General features: G+C 47.2%; 1 protein-coding gene across 1 annotated transcript in view; it reads left to right on the top strand.

The window, feature by feature from the left end:
* The window catches only part of LOC149341504 (oxytocin receptor-like), an 83,036-nt gene that overhangs the window by 21,459 nt on the left and 42,537 nt on the right, over window positions 1-19,040 (top strand). Inside the window, exon 2 of the mRNA XM_089541982.1 lies at window positions 12,444-13,451. Coding sequence (XP_089398108.1) covers window positions 12,444-13,451 — 1,008 coding nt within the window. The remainder of the gene's footprint in view (window positions 1-12,443; window positions 13,452-19,040) is intronic.

Genomic DNA, 19,040 nt, shown 5'->3' with positions numbered 1-19,040 from the left:
AATTAAAGAATATTAAAAGACAAGAAATAAAATTAAACAGAAAATATATTTTTTTTGTTGCGATCAGGGTGTACAGATGTGTGCTGTTACGACTCATCTTGAGACCCGAGATGAAACGGAGGGAGATTCTACGTAGCGGCAATTTTGACGGGTCGTTTGACTTCTTGACCCCTCGATGACCTCACAGAAAAGGGCGACTTTCTGGGAAGTGGCCGACGAGGCTCTTCCCACACTCGGCTCGGCGAAAACGACCTCCCCTTCGAGAAGCAACCGACGACAGGAGAAGAAAGGGTGTCCCTCGTCTTGAAAAGAAAACCCGGAACGAATCCGAGGAAGCCTGCGCAGCTGCGGCTGTGACGTCAACACGACACAATGCTATAGGAATGCGGACTGCGGACTTAGGAATGCGGACTTGCCAGTTCCCACGTGCGGGCTCTAAACAGGTGTCTTGGCCAGCTGCGTCTGTGACGTGTGGTGGCGACCTTTTGTGCCCCATGAGTTACCGCCTAGTGAGGGGGCTCAACAGGTCTTCGATGGTGGTGCTGGTGCCGATCTTTTGTGTCGCGATGGAAGGTCCCCTGGTGCAGGGGCGGAGTCTTGGGCTATATAACCTGCGACCAAGGTGGGCACGAAGGCTCTGGACCTTCGGTAATAGGTCCATCCAGTGGCTCTGAGCCTTGGTTAACAGGCTCATCCAGACGCTCGACGCTATGAACTCTTAACTTTTGATTCCTTGTTCTTCCTTTGTAAATTTATGTAAATAAGTGTCTCAGTTTCTTGTCATTAAATCTGCTTGTTTTTGTAATCTCTAACCAACTCGGAAGTTCAGACCATTCCCTCATCCCGGACGAGTCCCCTTGGAGACGCCACAACCGGACACGCTACCTCGAGCCTTAACAACTGGTGGCAGCGGTGGGACCTGCTACCTTGAGCCGTAACAACTGGTGGCAGCGGTGGGATCTGCTACCTTGCGGCGCAACAACTGGTGGCAGCGGTGGGATCAGCTACCTTGGGATTCGAGGCCTGGAAGTCTCGACAACTGGTGAACAGCGGTGAGATACGAAGACCCAACTGGGATCCGAAGCCTGGGATCCGAAGCCGTGGGATCCGAAGCCGTGGGATCCGAAGCCGTGGGATCCGAAGCCGTGGGATCCGAAGCCTGGGATCCGAAGCCTTGGGATTCGAGGCCTGGAAGTCCCGACATCTGTGGAACAAAGACTGGTGAGATACGAAGACCCAACAACTGTGGATCAGCGATGGGAATCTGAAGCCACAAGCGGCAACAACGGTCGGCCAGCGAGAGTGCAGCTGTCTTGGACATGATCACGTGTGTGGGTGAGTGCTTGGCTTTTCCTTTGATGTGGACCAGGTTCTAAAAGAGGGTTAAAATTTAGAACTGGTAGACACCTGTGCTTAAATCTTACAGGTTTGGTATTTTTGCATAGTTGTTTTGGAAATAGCTCAGACTCAGAACTATCATGGACCTACAGAGACTGCAGGAGTCGGACCTGTTGCTGTTGTGTGAGGAATTGGGGATTGAGACAAGGGGTTTGGCACGAAAACCCATGATAATTCAGGCCATTACTGATTTGGGGGCAGATGATGAGGAGCTCATTGAAGAGTTGAGTCTCATCGAACAAAAAAAGAAAGAGCGAGAAAAAGAGCAGCTCAGACAGCAGGAAGAGCGAGAAAGAGAGGAAAAATGGCGTCAGCGCGAACGTGAGAGGGAAGCAAAATTACTGAAGAAAAGGGCTGAGCTCAGTAAATTAGAAGAAGAGTTGAGCGAGAGGTTGGGCTGTTGTCCCCAACAATTGGAACCTCTTCTCAACAAGATGGCAGATGAGAGGGCTGAAAAGATTCTGCAGCGGGCGATTGAGCTCCGTAACTTAAAACAGTTGAGCGAGAGGTCGGGCAGTTGTCCCCAGCAAGTAGTACCTCTTCTCAACAAGGAGGCAGGCGAGAAGTGTAAAACTATTCCGCAGAAAAGCCTCCGCGTGGAGAAAGAACAGGAAGAGCGAAACCTTTGCGAGGAAAAAGAAAGGTGTGACGCGCGTACTGTTAGCCCTGAGGCAGATAGCGCGTTGGCAGATAAGACAGATGTCCCGCGCCAGAAAGAATGCAGCGAGGTTCGGTGTGAACGCAATGACAAAGCCAGAGAAGGGACACCGCTGGTGCAGCTGGCGAGCACTAGCATTCAGGAAGTCGAGGCGGTATCAAGCGGCACAAAGAGTGAAAGGGAATCGCCTGACGGTAGCAGTGAAGCGCCAGGCAAGAGCGCAACGTTCGCTGAAAAGTGCCGTACAGACGAGATTGTTTCTGTTGCCCGGAATGAGGAGGAGGCTGCCCCTATAGAAAGACAGCAGGAAAATGAGCTTGGGTGCTCAGACGAAACCACAGGAGTGGACGATTCGTCAGTTAGTCCGTCGCCTAGCACTCAGAATAAAGCGCAAGTAGCGTCGCTACACAAGAAACATCGCGAACGCGACAAGCGTTTGAAAAATGCTAGGGCAGGTGTAGATGCTGATGCGAGGGCCGGAAAATTAACTCGGGACAGCACTTCGAGAACTGTTGAGGGAAAGGGAAAACCCACAGTGTCATTTTCCCGAAGGCGGACGGGCCCGATGAAAGCCCAGGTGGCCCTTGCGGGCCGAAAGAGCGACAGACGGCGTGGTCGTTGGACACGAGACGCATGCTTTGCGTTACGAAGAATAGGGCTCGACAGCCACACAAAGGGTCGCCGCAGAGAGCGCGTGAGTCGGAGGGGGTCGCTGCAGGCAGGGACAAAGAAATGGTGGAGGCACCCTTTCCGCAGTAGGTCGAGCAGAGGCGGAACCAATCAAGCACGCAGTTTTCTTGAAGCACCTGCTTGTGGACCGGCCATCCGACCACGACCGCGCAGGGCGCGGCTAAAGAATGTTCAATTCGGGGAATAAGTGTTTGCCTCTTTTTTTTGTGCATTGACTCACTGAAAAAAAAAACGAGACAGGGGTGAAGGCAAACGAGTTTCCAGTTTTTAGTGGAAGGCTGAGTGGTCTTTGTAAAGTTTCTGATTTTCACTCAGGTATGCAGCTTTTGGAGCTCTTTACTTTTTTTTGAAATACATGCAGGAAGGGACGCGGACTTCTTAGCTGTTCTTTTTAAGCAGTCCGGAATGCTCTTTAAGAACCAAAATTGCTACTAATAGTTTTTTTCGTGCGGTTTTGAAAGTAAATGTCTACAGTAGCAGGTTCGGTTTTTCTCAGCTTGTGTGGGTCCTGGGAGTTTTCAGTGTGGGCTTTTCTACAACGACTATGCTACCGAAATTGAATCCCTCTTTTGGAACTGGTTTGCTCGGAGGTAGGTTAAGTGCTTTCTTGCGCATGTGGTTGGGGTTTCAGAGACGCCTCAAAGAATTTGGCCGGCGTAATAGAAGACCACGTTGCGAGCGGCAGAGGGCTTCTGGCATACTTCTGGCATGCTTCTGCAAGTCGTCTCTTCGTGCAGCAGCGATGACTGCTACTCGCCGAGACTCGTCTGGCGGGGGAGGTAGCTGTTACGACTCATCTTGAGACCCGAGATGAAACGGAGGGAGATTCTACGTAGCGGCAATTTTGACGGGTCGTTTGACTTCTTGACCCCTCGATGACCTCACAGAAAAGGGCGACTTTCTGGGAAGTGGCCGACGAGGCTCTTCCCACACTCGGCTCGGCGAAAACGACCTCCCCTTCGAGAAGCAACCGACGACAGGAGAAGAAAGGGTGTCCCTCGTCTTGAAAAGAAAACCCGGAACGAATCCGAGGAAGCCTGCGCAGCTGCGGCTGTGACGTCAACACGACACAATGCTATAGGAATGCGGACTGCGGACTTAGGAATGCGGACTTGCCAGTTCCCACGTGCGGGCTCTAAACAGGTGTCTTGGCCAGCTGCGTCTGTGACGTGTGGTGGCGACCTTTTGTGCCCCATGAGTTACCGCCTAGTGAGGGGGCTCAACAGGTCTTCGATGGTGGTGCTGGTGCCGATCTTTTGTGTCGCGATGGAAGGTCCCCTGGTGCAGGGGCGGAGTCTTGGGCTATATAACCTGCGACCAAGGTGGGCACGAAGGCTCTGGACCTTCGGTAATAGGTCCATCCAGTGGCTCTGAGCCTTGGTTAACAGGCTCATCCAGACGCTCGACGCTATGAACTCTTAACTTTTGATTCCTTGTTCTTCCTTTGTAAATTTATGTAAATAAGTGTCTCAGTTTCTTGTCATTAAATCTGCTTGTTTTTGTAATCTCTAACCAACTCGGAAGTTCAGACCATTCCCTCATCCCGGACGAGTCCCCTTGGAGACGCCACAACCGGACACGCTACCTCGAGCCTTAACAACTGGTGGCAGCGGTGGGACCTGCTACCTTGAGCCGTAACAACTGGTGGCAGCGGTGGGATCTGCTACCTTGCGGCGCAACAACTGGTGGCAGCGGTGGGATCTGCTACCTTGCGTCACGACAGTGCGCATAACTTCTTTTGTGTGGTTTTGATTTCTGCCAGGTTAAATGTGTCGCGAATTGCTGCAGCTTACATTTTAAACCTTTCGAGGCAAGCCAGGCATGCGAGATGAACGCAGGAGACATGCTTTTAGGATGAAAGCCTTTGCTTAAATAAAAGTATTAAAAGCGAGACCCTGAAAGCGGTGTCAAGTTACGATGTTTACATATTTGGACTCGACGGAGTGTACAATAATTAATCATCACGTAGAAGGGAAGGGGAACATTTTTCTGTGCAGTGCGACGCATGTTAGTTGCAAAAATCTGAAATTTTGAATATTTTCCCCCAACAGGACAATAATTCGGGACTGAAGCGCTTGGCTCGCCATTACCAGAAAACAACTGACATAAGTCTTGTTCTTGCTAGACTGAATCCAAATTTCACGAGGCACAGTTCGGCGACTGAAGTCGCCCCATGCACACTGCGTGTGTTTACGTAGAAGAACGCCAACGGGCAGTTTTGCGATGCAGGCAACAGATTTAACGCGACCACTTCGGTTCGCGCCGAAAACATGGCGTGCTCGTTGTATGCTGCACTGGAAGGACTGGGCCATGCCTTATATGGCTGCTCCTGTAATGACTTTCACTTCGGCGGCACGGAGACGGCCCCCGGAAAGAGTGAGTGAATTGCTAACGCCGTTACGGTACTGCAGCCCTGGCAACGTAAACGGATTTGCGCGCGCCAAGCATTACGCTGGCGTGCGCTTCAAGTCATTTCTCCTTATGCAGCCGGCTACCCACTCGTAAAGAGCTACGTAGGCGTTCCTGAAGCTGGACCTCGTCCCAAAGCTTCTGTGGCTAATTAAGAAAAATGAATGATGGAGTAGAGTAATAAATTATGCTTCGTGCCCTCGCCGGTGCGAGATGTTTGTAACGACAAGTGTTCCTCACTGCAATAATTGGCTCTTACGTTATTAGTTTTTCTGTTGGTAAAGCGCGCTTTTGCTTTTCGCGAAAAAATTACGTAGAAAAATTAATCTGCGGTAGTATGCGCTCCGTGTTCGCCGTTAGCCTTTTGACGGTGTCAGGAGATTCAGAAAAGGGGCAAAAAAAGCTGCTTAGTCTACGCAGAACTAAATTAGGGAATTACGTCATTAGAACAGTAATGAATTTTCTGCTTTCTTCACTTTTTCGAAGGGACGGGGTGCGCCTCTCTTCTGTGAGACATCTGAAAGGAAAATGGTTTTTCGTTTCAATGATGCACGCAGGAAACGGACACTCGTCAACTATGGATAAGGAAAGACGAGTAGTAAAGGCCAGAGAGAAAGCAAGACGAAGGAGGGGAGAACGACGGGCCTGGCGGTTTTACGTAATTAGCTTAAAAACAAGGTGACTTCCAACCAAATGTCTTCGATTAGAAATGAACAAAAAAGCGAACAAAAGTGGATTTGTGGGCAACGCACATACAGGTCAGGGGGCGGCCGCTGGAGCATGTGGAATATCTGTGAAGCGGAGGGATGCCTATTTGCGTTGGCACCAGATTTTGTTGTAGAGAAAAACGGTGAAACGTATATGCTGTCGCTCAAGACCAGTGCCAAGACAGCTAATGATGTCTTCCCATAGCGATTGGTCAGTGAGCCAGCCATCACGCCCACGCCGTTAACATTCTCGCCCCATTTTCATACCACCGCGCGCTTGCCCTGTCCAGTAGGGGGGATGGTGCGGGGGAAACGGACTGTTTAAAACGCGCCGCATTGCTTTCGAAGTAGCAAATATCAACTGAAGGTGGTATGCGGTAAAAGATGCGCCACCGCCACCGCCGCATAAGACGACGACGCCGGGCTTTCCAAAAAAAAAAAAATGAAAAAATCCTCGTGCTTAGCGATGCGAAGATTGAATTTTGTAAGGGTACGTCAAAAGAATCAGAGTTATGGGCACTAAAAAAGAAATATAATACATAATATTGACACCAATCAAAGTACACTCGTTTTCTTCACTGCCTTTAGTAGGGCATTTGGCTGCCTAAATCATAAAAATCTCCTTAACAAGCTGCGTTCATACTATATCTGTGGAGAACCCCTAATGCTGCTGAATCGATGCCCAAGTAACAGAAGACAGCAGCACGTATCCCTATTCCCTAGACAGTTGACAATACTTCTGTGACGCAACCTACTCTAAACGACGAAATAAATGTTTTCTAATCCAATTGTTTTAACCCATTGTCTTCGGCACTCTAAACAACGAAATAAACGTTTTACAATCCAATTCTTATAGCCCATTGTATGCGGCGTGCCGCAGACAGTGGGCTATAAGAATTGGATTGGAAAACGTTTATTTCGTCGTTTAGAGAACGTTGCGTCAGAGAGGTATTGTTAGCTATCTAGGGAGTAGGGATACGCACTGTCTGGGAACTTCATTGTGTTCCGTGCTTTATAATATGTGTATTAACAACTTAATCGAATCTGACAGAAGCAGTTAAACCTTTCACTTACGCCGATATCTCTACCTTCTTAACTACCGGCAGGACCCAAACTCTATAATCCTAACAGTGTGCCTGGTCGCAGTGTAATCTTTTTAAAACGAATGCCAGCAAAACCGAAGCGGTATTACTTCGCGCCAGAAATAAATTATTTAAAATAAACCATACAATACGTTATTTGGGCCAACTTATACAACTTGTCGAAAAATATTAAATTCTAGGTGTGAAGTTTTGCAGTGTCCCTCAAAAGAAAATTATGCGCTACACAGCAAACATGAATCCCGGCTTGACTACCGTCAATAGATTTCTTGATTACAATATTACCTCAGTTCATCGATTTTATGAGTATCGCATCTTACACCCATTTCGGTTTTCCTCAAAAGAGTTTAAACTTTTTTTTTAGGACATACATCAACATTGTCAACCCAAGAATATGGTGTTGCTAACCGTAATACCGATCCTTGGTTTACTCCTCGTTTTTGCTCCAGTTGCAAGTTGCAACATTTAAAGCGCAATCTTCCTGTTTATTAAACTGATATGAAATATGGTAATTTTTCTCTCAAGAAACTCAAGGATTATTTCACTAAACTGTAACTGCCTTTACTGTTGTAATTCATGTCTTGTTTTGCACCTGCATTTTTTTCCTTCTGGTTATATGTCTATGTATATGTGCCCGCTTTAGTAAGCTTTATATTTATGTGCGTACAGGACGGGCCACTGTTAAATGAAACATGCGATCGTGTGGCCTCCATACTTTGCAGGCGCTACACCGCGGACTTGCGGGAATTGAACCCACGAGGCGCATACGCAGTAAGCATGGCTGGCTGGCTGCACTCTCTACTTTGACTGTCTGTGATTTTTACTGTGACCTTGACTATATTGTGTTTGATTTTCTCGTTTTTTTTTGTTTTTTTTTTTCACCGTGGCCTGCACTCGGTGCTTTGGCTGTTTGCTTGTGACTGTGACTGACTGTGATGCGCCTTTTTGTTTCTTCTTTTTTAGTCGTTTTGTTTTTTACTGCTTTTTCTTTACAATGCTTTTTTTACTTTTGAAAATTTAGCTCCTTTTCATTGATCTTGAATTGGCGTTAGGCCTAGAAAAGGGTTGCTGATCCTGTTTTTACATTTTCTGAGGGGACTAATACGTAAAGAAGTAAAAAGGGTCTTTCCGCGCATGTGCCTGATGCTGCCCACTCTCGCCGCATCTAGGCAGCAGGGCTTTGGGAAGCGCAGATGTCACGGGATCACATGTTCCCTTTAACAATGGTTCATACTGCGCCTTTCTTAAACCTTACATAATCTTTTACTGTTTCTCACTTAACAACGTATGCCATTTATGAAAGGGTGTCTTCTTATGCGTATTATGCATTTCTCTGCATATACTGGTTGTGGCTGCCCTGTCAAACGTATCCAGGGCTCAGTGAACGCCCCAGTCGGACGTTTTGCCCGGTGAGCCTTGCAGTGCATAACTAGAGAAATAAAACTGAATTGAATTTAAACTGCTTTATAAAGTTATATAATTATACAGGCGGTAGAGCAAAACATATGTGCCGTGGGGCCGCGTGCGCACGGCCGCCAAAATGTATCCCGTAGGCGTACTCGAACATGCCCAGACCACGTGTCACGTAGAGCACAAAGTGCACGTTTCTTAAGAAGGACATCGTGTTGAAACATTTAATAAGACAGCAACAGATTTTGCCTGCTGAGGAAAACTCTGCAATGATCCGTGATGTTTTGGGCTGATGAGACTGGTCAGGCTCTGGAAACGCCATGTGATATGGACCAGCATGTTTAGACACCGTATTCAACGGAGTCTATTCCGACCGCTCTGATGCGGGGAGTACATGAAGCGCAAAAGCATCTCTGTGACTGGTTACTATTTTTTTTAAGCTTGTGTTTCACTCCATGAATTTTGGTGTGAATGCTCATAGGGGTGTCTGAGAGTTTCCGGATCGCATTATGCGGTCCGGATTTGTATGGCATGAGGTAGTTCAGATTTTTTCGACTGCGTTTCGTTGCAGTAGAGTTAAAAGTGTTTTCTGCGGCGCAGCGAATAAACCCCGCATTTTTGAACGCGTAAGAGAGCAGTTCGCATCTTGTTCATTGAGGTAAACTTGACCGTCTCTTTTTTTACCCGTAATTAATAGGAAGAAAATTATTCAACATTCACCTCGCGGATTCCTTGCGCTTTAGGTTTGAGATGTTTTGGAGGCAAAGTCATGGTTGAAGTCCCCGGCACGAAATCAGTTATTTCTCCCCTTTTTTTACAGCGCCCGTTCTTGGCTTTCGGTCGTCGTCGTAGTAGCACTTTCGGTAGTAGCACTAGTATTTGGCTTAATCGGTGGGTGCTTTTCCACGAAAACCACTCAGTGGGTGGTTACCGCGGAAAGAGGAAGGTATGGCGGGAAGGTAGAAAAACTTAACCGAGTGGTGGCTACCGCGGAGGGAGGAACCATGGGAGGAAGGTAAGGTGAGAGCGTAAGGCGTAAGCGGAGGGTAATGTTGCCACGGGAGCCAACCGGAGGGTACTTAACCTGAAAGGAGGAGGAAGAGGAGGATTACTTGGGAAGGAGGAGGGAGAGTACGGAGAGAGCGGTGGAATGTAGCGCAGTCCATCTGCGGCAGCTTTTCCCTTTTCCAAAACGCCCAGCCTGAGGAGAGGGTCATCGAGCGGCAGACTGGAGAGGAGGGCTAGTCGAAAAACGAAGATGTGCGGCAAACCAAAAAGAGCATTTTAGAACTATACAGATACGAAGTATCTTACGTTCTCTACCTCCACATATCGTTAAATATAAACGCCTCTGTCACTGAATCATACCTTACAGAGCGTTAACCATCCTGTCACTTTTTTTAACCCACAGTTGCCAGCACGAAACTCATCGACGAATTCCCAAGGGTGTATGCGGCCTTTTTAGGTTGCATTCAGAGACAATTTTCAGCCAAAAGCGTGTCACGTGACCACACTTTTAGGTGTCGCGTGCTTGAGTGCGCCTTCGGTGTATGAGTTGGCAATACGCAACCCGGTGCGCTCTCTATTCTTCTCGTTACCTTCAAGCTCGACTGCGTCGCTAGGCGCAGCCAAAGGAATGCGCTACAATTCCATGGGTCAGGGCTAAGGCCCTGCAGTTACATGGGGCCGAATGCGGCTTTCTCGGAGAGCGAATGAAGGCAGCAGTGGGAAAAACTGCTCGAATCATTGTGTGTCATACAATGGCCGTCGTTATACAGACCGACTCTTAATTCGCCCACAAATGTCGCGCGTTATCATTAAAGAGTAACGCCTAATTTAAGCACCTAACTGACGCCTGCCTATTAGACACGCGTTAAGGGGGCGTGCGAGCCTAATAAGCGCGTGCGACGCTGCATTTTCAAAGCTGTCTGCCCTTTCCATCGACATAAGAACGCGTAGACAGTAGGCCGACCCAGTGCCTTTGCATGGCGTGTCAAAAAAGATTCCCTTCACCCTGTCTAAGCTATGGCGGAACGACTCTTTACGCTCGAATACTCGAGTAATGAAAAAGTAGGCTTCACTCTGATATCTGCAATTCGGCCGCTGCGGCAAGATGCCGAAAAAAAAAAAGATAATACCCCCCCCCCCCCCCCCCCCCCCTCCCTCCATTTATAAAGTTTCTAATAGCACTTTCAAAAGAGCCAAATATTTCTTCAGTTTTACGGCCTCCACGACCAGCTGCGCAACAGGGAAGCCAAATCTGTGGTAACGTGTTTTCTCTTTTCTGGGACAGCGGGAAGTTGGGGGGGGGGGGGGGGGGGATGAAGCTAAGTTATGTAGATGGGAAAATTTCCTATCAGCTTAAATGCAACGTGGACGCAAATCTGAACACAAGGGGTGTTGTAAACTGGCTTACGACTTTTGGGCTGTTTTATTCTCGTTTTAACTGATTCGGTGGTTCTTGCACTGCACATGCAATCTTCAGAGCAATTAGTTTTCTGCGCACCGTATATTGGCGAAACTGCTTTCGCTTGGCTGCTGCCCTTGTGTTTGCGTATCGAGGCTGTGCCTCTTGTTTGGTCGTTAGAAAAGTTTTCGCCCTGAGACAAGCAGCTTGAAGAAGGAAAGACGCACTTAGCAAAATTGCGAGAAGTTCTTGCTGAATTTGCGCGCCAGGCAGAACTTAATCGGATTCCGCACCGTGTGGCACGCGAACAAGCGAGCAAAGGCAGTGACATAAGGAGCGATTTAAGAGAACAATGAAGATAGATTGGGTATTTTGCGTTGGCTCGGGCGTTTGGAAAGGAACATTACAGAGAGATAATTATTTTTCATTCAACCAAGCCACTGTCCATCCGTTTTCAAGAAAATGATATAAGATGAAGAAAATGGAAAAATTCCAACTCAAAACATTTGTAGGCTTTGTGTGCTCAGTTAAGAAGGCCTTGATGATGTTCTGCGCCACTCGCCAACGCAAACAGAATTGCATAGATCTGTAGCTTTGGCCATAAATGCGTTCTGAGCTTCCTCTGAGGGAATTAAGTAATTGCTGCTCCCTGCGCCTTTGGGTGGTACCTCGATACTCGGAACATATCTTCCTAAAGTTCTTTCGGTGCAGTAGTTACTAAAAAGAGCCCTGTGGTTGTTTTAGCAGCTGTATGCGCGAAAATGCAGATTCCTCTTGACTACAAGCAACAGTAGCGAAGATTGAAACGAAAGAAACCTTGGAGTGGGAGTGCTTAAAATAAGTCCAAGAACTGAAGGTGCGGGTTTGTTTTTTTTACATTTCAGACCAAGTAAATATATAAGAACGCGGAAACTTCACTTTCTATTATGCGTTGCACCGCGTCACAGTTGCACCGCGTCACAGTCTAACTACAAGCGAAAAAAAATAATGTACGCTATGAATATCTGAAGAGGCAAAAACACCCAGATCAAAGTTCCAATAAGCTACTGGACTGTTTGTTATGCCCATCGGCACTGAACTACCGACCGCTTTGGATCTATAACGGGGCGTGTGAAAACATGTTTGACATGGTAGCTGTACAGGGTACCTCTGCGACAGCTAAGTTAGACATCGCCGTTATAGTACGTCTTCACTGAAAACTGCGGCGTCTAGCAGCCAGACATTAAGAAAGGGGTCCTGGTTGACTGGGGCATAAGAGCCACGTGGGCATCGAAGTCGCGACTCTCTCTCAAGACTGCAGTCTGTGATAATGCGATCCAGAAGGGCTAATGAGCGGTCTTCTTGTGGTTAGGACAGGGTGGGAACGGAGGGGTCTCTGCGCCTACGAGTGTGTTCGATGCCTTCGATTTGGTCTTTCACACAAATCGGAAAAGCAGCAGATAATGGGCATAATGCTAGCTGTTGCTAATTGCCGACGTAGAGATTTCTCAACTATTGGCGGCGCATACTAAATTTTGATGTTGGTTTTTTAATGTAGGTACATTAGCTAACATGATGTGAAGGCAATAATTTTTCTTGCCTCGATTCGTTCATAATTAGGCCATTAAAAGGTTGACAGTCAGATGACACTCACTTGTTCTCTTTCTCCGTTCACCCCCAAACAGAAGAGAACATGAACCTCGTGGACGAGGACGTGCTGGTGCAGCCAACGGCGCTTGGAGTGGAGGAGGAGGAGCCCCCTGTCAACGAATCGGCTGCCGGCGGCAACGCGACCGACTGGGGCAGCGCCGCCATCCAGCGCGACGAGTCGCTGGCGCTCATCGAGCTCGCCGTACTTACCTTCATCTTCGCATTCACCGTGGCGGGAAACTCGTGCGTCCTGGTGGCGCTCAACGCGCGCCGCTCAAAGATGACGCGCATGTACTACTTCCTGGTCCACCTGTGCGTCTCCGACCTCACCACGGCCTTCTTCACGGTGCTACCACAGCTGGGCTGGGACGCCACCTACCGCTTTCAGGGTGGAAACCTCTTCTGCAAGTGCGTCAAGTACGGCCAGATCCTGGGACCCTACCTGTCCTCGTACGTGCTCGTGGTCACGGCCATAGACCGGTACCAGGCCATCTGCTTCCCGCTGTCCAAGTGCTCGTGGACGCCGGCCAAGTCCAAGCTGCTGGTGTCCCTCGCCTGGGCCGTGTCGCTGCTGTGCTGCGTGCCGCAGCTGTTCGTCTTCAGCTACCAGGAGGTGGCGCCCGGCGTGTACGACTGCTGGGGCACCTACCTCGAGCCGTGGGGTCTGCGCGCCTACGTCACCTGGTACGCAGTGAGCGTCTTCTTCGTTCCCCTGGTGGTGCTGGTCTTCACGTACGTGTGCATCTGCCGCGCCATCTGGCAGAACTTGTACCTGAAGCGCAAGAGCTCGGACGTCGAGGTCCGAGGCAAGGCGTACCGCTTCAAGAGCTCCTTGCCTGGGGGCGCAGACTGCGTCTCGCACGCGCGGACACTGGTGCCTCGCAGCCACACGTCGGCGCGGGGCCTGTCTCGTGCCAAGATCAAGACGGTCAAGATCACCGTGGTGGTCATCAGCTTCTACATAATCTGCTCGTCGCCCTTCATCTGCGTCCAGATGTGGATGTACTGGGGCACGGGCCTCGACATGAGCGACGCCTGGACAAGTAAGTACAGCAATATCATTGGTTCATCATCATCGTCATCACCATAAACCGAGTCTCACTCATACTCCGCTCTAAACTGCGAATTCAATCACTCACTTATACTGCCCCGAGGATTTCCCCTTTGAGCCTGATATGAAAAACATGAATACGCGTTTCTTTCATCACTTTTTTGTTTAAGTTTTGATGAAAATACAATTTAAGGCCATTCTTGAGGTTTTTGAAATTTCTTTGCACTTTTAGAAGAAACACCCAACCTGGCTGTTTTTATCATGAAGCCGTACGTTACAGCGTCCCTAAAGATTTTAAATTTCATTTGGAATCACCAGTTAGCCACTGTTTTTTTCTATCTGCATTCTTATTTTACTTTCATGTCTAGAAAGAAAGCTTGTTACAAATTCTCGTTACTTATAGAGTAACTGCAAGTGCATGTCTTTTTCTAGCAATATCATAATGCCAATATTCTAAAGGCACGGAGTCACGAGGTCGTGTCCCCACAGCAATGATCGCAGCAGTGTCGACTCAAATATTCCGTGTGAAGCTGTGTGTTTTGCTGTGCGGCATCGAAGTCATTATGTTGTGCGACCCGAAGCGAGAGCACGAACTGTTCTCCGCCATCATGCTGCGTGGTGGTCCTCCGTGGAGATCACCATGGGGATGGAAAACCTTCTCAAGCTCTCGCGGATGCCGTCCGCAGCAGCTTTATAACTAATGCAGACCGTGGTCCTTGAGAACTCGTCGTGCACTTTAATGATTCGGTGCATCATGCGCGAAGCTATAAGTGCGCTCGGTTCAGTCAGCAGAGGGGATCGTGCGAGGCTGTGCGGTGATGGCTAAGGCTAGAGAGAACAGCGCTTCGGTGTTCAAGTGTTACTAATTGCTCAGTTGCACATTATCAGGGCTTATAAACTCCCCTCACTTGAACACGAATTCGCAGAACTATTCGCTGTTTTTACTTATATATCTTCGAGAAAAAAGGAGTTGTGAGGGGAAGCACATATCCACGCCTCTATACTTCAAACACGCCAATTCTTTACAAAACCATTTTTTTAACGGGAGGTACTTCATGAACAATTCTTTTTTTTCATATATTGTAAGACTTCACTGCAACAATCAATACATTCGTAAATCTCCCCTCGGCGAGCTCGCACTTCTTTGCTATTAACGTTTCTGATATCGTCAAAAGCGTTCCCCATTGGTTTTCTATGGCAGTCTTAACTGTTCGTTGCCAGCGATGGAAAAACTTTAAAAGAAAGATTTTGCTACGCATCTCAAGAATGGACCATTATCTTCATTATTTCATTTGCACTTCCTTGCGATATTCCTACATCAAAAAATTTTGCCCAAGAATGCTGGACTTGTGTCGGGTGTGCAGCCTAACGATGATGACTTCTGCACGAATCTAATCGATTGCACCTCCTCTTTTTCTTTACAGAAAATAATTAAAAACAACTACGGTAACCTTAGTCGAATTTATTCAGCAACGATCACTGCATTTTAACCATATTTGTCTTGCCAGTCCATACGACGAAGAAAATTTCCAGTGAATATTTTATTTTACATAATTTTCTTTTTTTACACTGACAATGCAAGTCCTTTTAAATTTGTGGCTTCAAAAACCGGAAACGACCTGTTACGAGAAATTAAACTTGATAGAAAGTTTAATCAGTCTTGTAAAGCGTGGTAACTTGCTCTACTCAGGGTGTTTGTGACTCGCAGCTTTCTTCAGATTTGTTAATTTTTCGGATTTGTTATTAAATGCTTGCTGACAATACAATTTCACTGAGTCCCGGTAGCTAGAGCTTTCGCAAAAAGACCACCGCAAAAATGGCCAAAGTCTTCTGCCCATAAAGCTACGTCAGATTAAGTTGTCCTAGAACAATGTCATAAAACTGCCTTTAATAATGAATACAACTTTTTTGGAAATTTCAGAACCGCAGAGTGCACCAGAATGTTTCCCAACATCCTAGCAAATTTTTACGCTTCTAAATTGACTGTTTATACAAAATAGGTTGAATTACAGCTCAGGCAATAGTAAGAGAAGGCTTACCGCATCACGAGCAAAAACATGGGGACTTCTTCCCAGACAACAGAGTTCACTGTGCTGCACGGAATTATCTTTGTCGAGAATATAACGATGGGAAAATGCATACACCTCGTTTTTGCTGCCACTACTGCTGCTGCAGTTGAGAAGCCGCGCGCATCTATTCCCGTAATGTACGACGTGAAGAATCTACGAAACTTTAGTTTATATTCCTGCACCAATGTTTTGAGCAGTTTTGTTTCGGTCGAAATGAGAGTGCATGAACAATATAACTTTCCAGTACGCTTTGACTGGGTGCAGGACGCTCATTATTAAACAAACACATTTATACTTGTGACTAGGCGGTAGCCTACGAGTCATTAGAGCCAAGGAGGCGAACACAGACAATGAAAAGAGAACACATATTCTCTTTCACGAGAATTACCTACAACAGACAAGTTCAAACTTGGTTTACACAATCGCTGAGCAAATCTACTTCACTGCCCTGGTTAAATTAATGTTAATCATGTTATACCTCAAAGTTTATGTGTCCCGTACTTTTTCGTGTACTCATGGTAGCTCCTTGCTTTAGCGCAGACGCCGGGTTATGGTAATGATCATTTATAATGTATAATATACATACCCCGTTCCTGTGCATACACAAAAGTCTAAACTTATGGTAATGGCTGCACTTCCAAACAAAATAGGTAGTAGCAACCTCGACTGCTTTCGACGAGGAAAAACAATTTCCTGCCACATATTTTCTTGCTTTCGGGAACACGTGTCACGTTTCAAGAAATTGCCGGCACGAGCACTTTACTCCAGAACTACGCCCGAACTACGCTGAGGGGCTCGTAACAGCCGTTGCCTCCTGTTGCCGTCGAGAAACCTTTTTCCCGTGATCTTTCATGCATAATTTTTTCATTTTTTTTCTCTAGCCTATTTAGAGAGAAGAACGTCATTCAGCCGGCTACCGTCTCCGCTTCCGAGGATAGTAATGAATACGTTATTCGCTTGTGCAGAGAAAAAATTTTAAAGTTAAAATAAAAGTGTCTCTCGACGTACTTAAACTCCATCTCGGTCGAATACTCTGACTGCTCGGAAAGAGAGAGAGAGAGAAAAGCTTTTATTATGAGCCAGGGTTGGAGGGCGGCCGCCAGGGGGTGAAGCCGTTAGCCCGTAGCCCCATTTGCCGTAGCTATTTGGGTGTTCCGGGTCAATAAGATTATTCTGGTCGTCCAGGCCGTGCCGCTCTTTTGCCCACAGTAAACAGAAGTTTTAATTTATAAGGTAATTTCCATTCTAAAAGGCTCTGACGAGTGGAAGAAAAAAACTTTGTGACTAGGTTCCTCCGCGGAGACGAAACGCATATTAATCTCAAATGGAGAACAACAGGTGGCGTCTCAAATGGAGAACAGCAGGTGGCGAACAACTCGCTTTTCTGTCTTTTTGAGCAATTTTATTTATTTAGCTTATTTATGTGATAACCACAGCGCCTTTTGGCGTTATAGTGGACCGGCCTTGATGGCTCAGTGGCTTTGGCGTTCGGCTGCCGCTTTGAATGAAGCGAGCTCGATCCCGGTCGCGGGGAGTGTATTTCGATTCGGGAGTGACGTTACTTCCGGTAAAGTCATCAACAGTTTCTAACGCTATCGCTTTGTTAACACACAGTGCATTTAATGCCCCCTGTAAATTCTTTGCTTTATAGAGGGAAAAAGATACAAACAAGAAAGTCTGTGCACATATCAGTAGGCAATACACAAGTACGATACATGCGGCTAAGCTGAGAACTAGCAGCAAGGTTCAGGGAAAGAAGTTCCAGTTAAGCAAAGACATGACAACGTGACTACCGCGTAAAAAATCACTTTTGAATCACTGCGCTTTGAAAGCATTATGAAGCAAAATACAAACGTGTGCCTACAAACGTGAAATAGGAGAACGCGTTTTCACCGAAAAACTATTACAAAGTGGGAACAGACACGCGCATCTAAACTGAATGAGAAAAAAAAAAAAAACAGGGACTCCAAACTCCATTACGTGTTGGCAATGCTATAGCATTTGGAGCTGTTGATGTCCATGCCAGAAGTGACTGGTGGGGTTTAAGAGTTCCAGCTGGTTGATCTGCCCGTGCACCGCCTGCTACCGGCCATGATTGGCCGGTGGAGGTGTCACACAGACGGACCTGGTCCGGTGGCGTCACAGCTGGTCTGGTGATGTCACTTCCCTGCAGCCTATGGCTATTCACCGGTCTGCTGACGTAACTTCCGGGCTGATGACGTCACTGCCAATCAACCAATAATGATTTTTCTATACAACGCCGGACTGTTACCGCCCGCTTTATGCACCATTGAGGCTTCTATGTGATCGCATAAAACCGTTACCGTACCTCTTCGCAACTTCCTAACATGCTTCCAGCTAAAAGAAGCTTACAAGAAAGTGTGTGTGCCGTAGAGAAAAAACAAAAAACAAACAAGTGAAAATGGAGTAAGCTTCCCTCTATGCGCACAACCTTTTATAAAAGGGTGTACGCTAGAGGACCTTTTACTCCGTTCTTGCTCCCATATAGGCGTATTTGTGCATAGGGTGTATGTAGTGCTTGTCCGGCAGCAGAAAAAAGATACAGTGTATATCTTGAGGGAAAAGAATTTAAAAGTGTTCTCGCCAGTAGACTCAAACTCACAACGTGGAAACCTTGTTTCTGAGATCCGCGCAAAAAATATGTCGAGACATAGCAATTTATATGCGTAACGAGTCCGTTGGCTTCGTGAGCCGTGGTTTACTTTCATTTCGCCCATTGGTTAACGTTCAAGTTGGGTCAAAAGGAACGTGTCGGTCCAGAACTCCATTGCTAAACCAAGACCAAAGCTCGCTTAAAAGCCAATCTTCAGTTATGGTTTCGGATACAACTCAATGTGCACAAAGCGCAGCGTTAATATCCGCTATCTTTGCTCATGAAAAATTACGTATACATCGGCTGCTGTCACGTATTCGTAATCCTACGAAATCCAGTTTCATTTCGTAAAAAACTGAGTTGTGATCGCTTATGCGTTGTACAAAGTGAGGCGAAGCCAATTCGTTTACGTTGAACTGTGAGTAAGACATCCAAAATTTGCCTTTATCTCACAGGCTGCGCAACACAGTCTTGGTACGAGCAAACAGATTAATGAAGTTAGCCATCAGGGTATTAAGCGCACGACCTGTGTTAGAACTCTGTTCTCCGTCTTGTCGATACCACGCTGTGGAGGCTGGAGCTGAGCTCAGCCAATCAGCATCCAATTATGCGTCGCTATTGACACGCTCGCAAGCACGATTCATGATTGGCCAGCAGCTGCGCTCTTTACAGTCACAACAACCAATGATAGGACAGATAGTGCACTGCCTAGCTAGGAGAAATCACTAGCGTCAACGTCTTTTTGAACACGTTCCCTGATTATCTCGTGCCAGCCCTGGCTTCGTCGACAGTGCACCTTTCCACCGACAGGGAGTATACACATACAGGTAGCCTCGTAAAAGATACGGAGTGTACATATACAGGTAACCTCGTTGTCCGCACTGTAGATAGATCTGCG

This window comes from Amblyomma mixtum, chromosome 5 (genome assembly GCF_055824585.1).
Source record: "Amblyomma mixtum isolate Tamu chromosome 5, ASM5582458v1, whole genome shotgun sequence".
Classification (NCBI taxonomy): domain Eukaryota; kingdom Metazoa; phylum Arthropoda; class Arachnida; order Ixodida; family Ixodidae; genus Amblyomma; species Amblyomma mixtum.
This window is presented reverse-complemented; position numbering and strand designations above follow the sequence as displayed.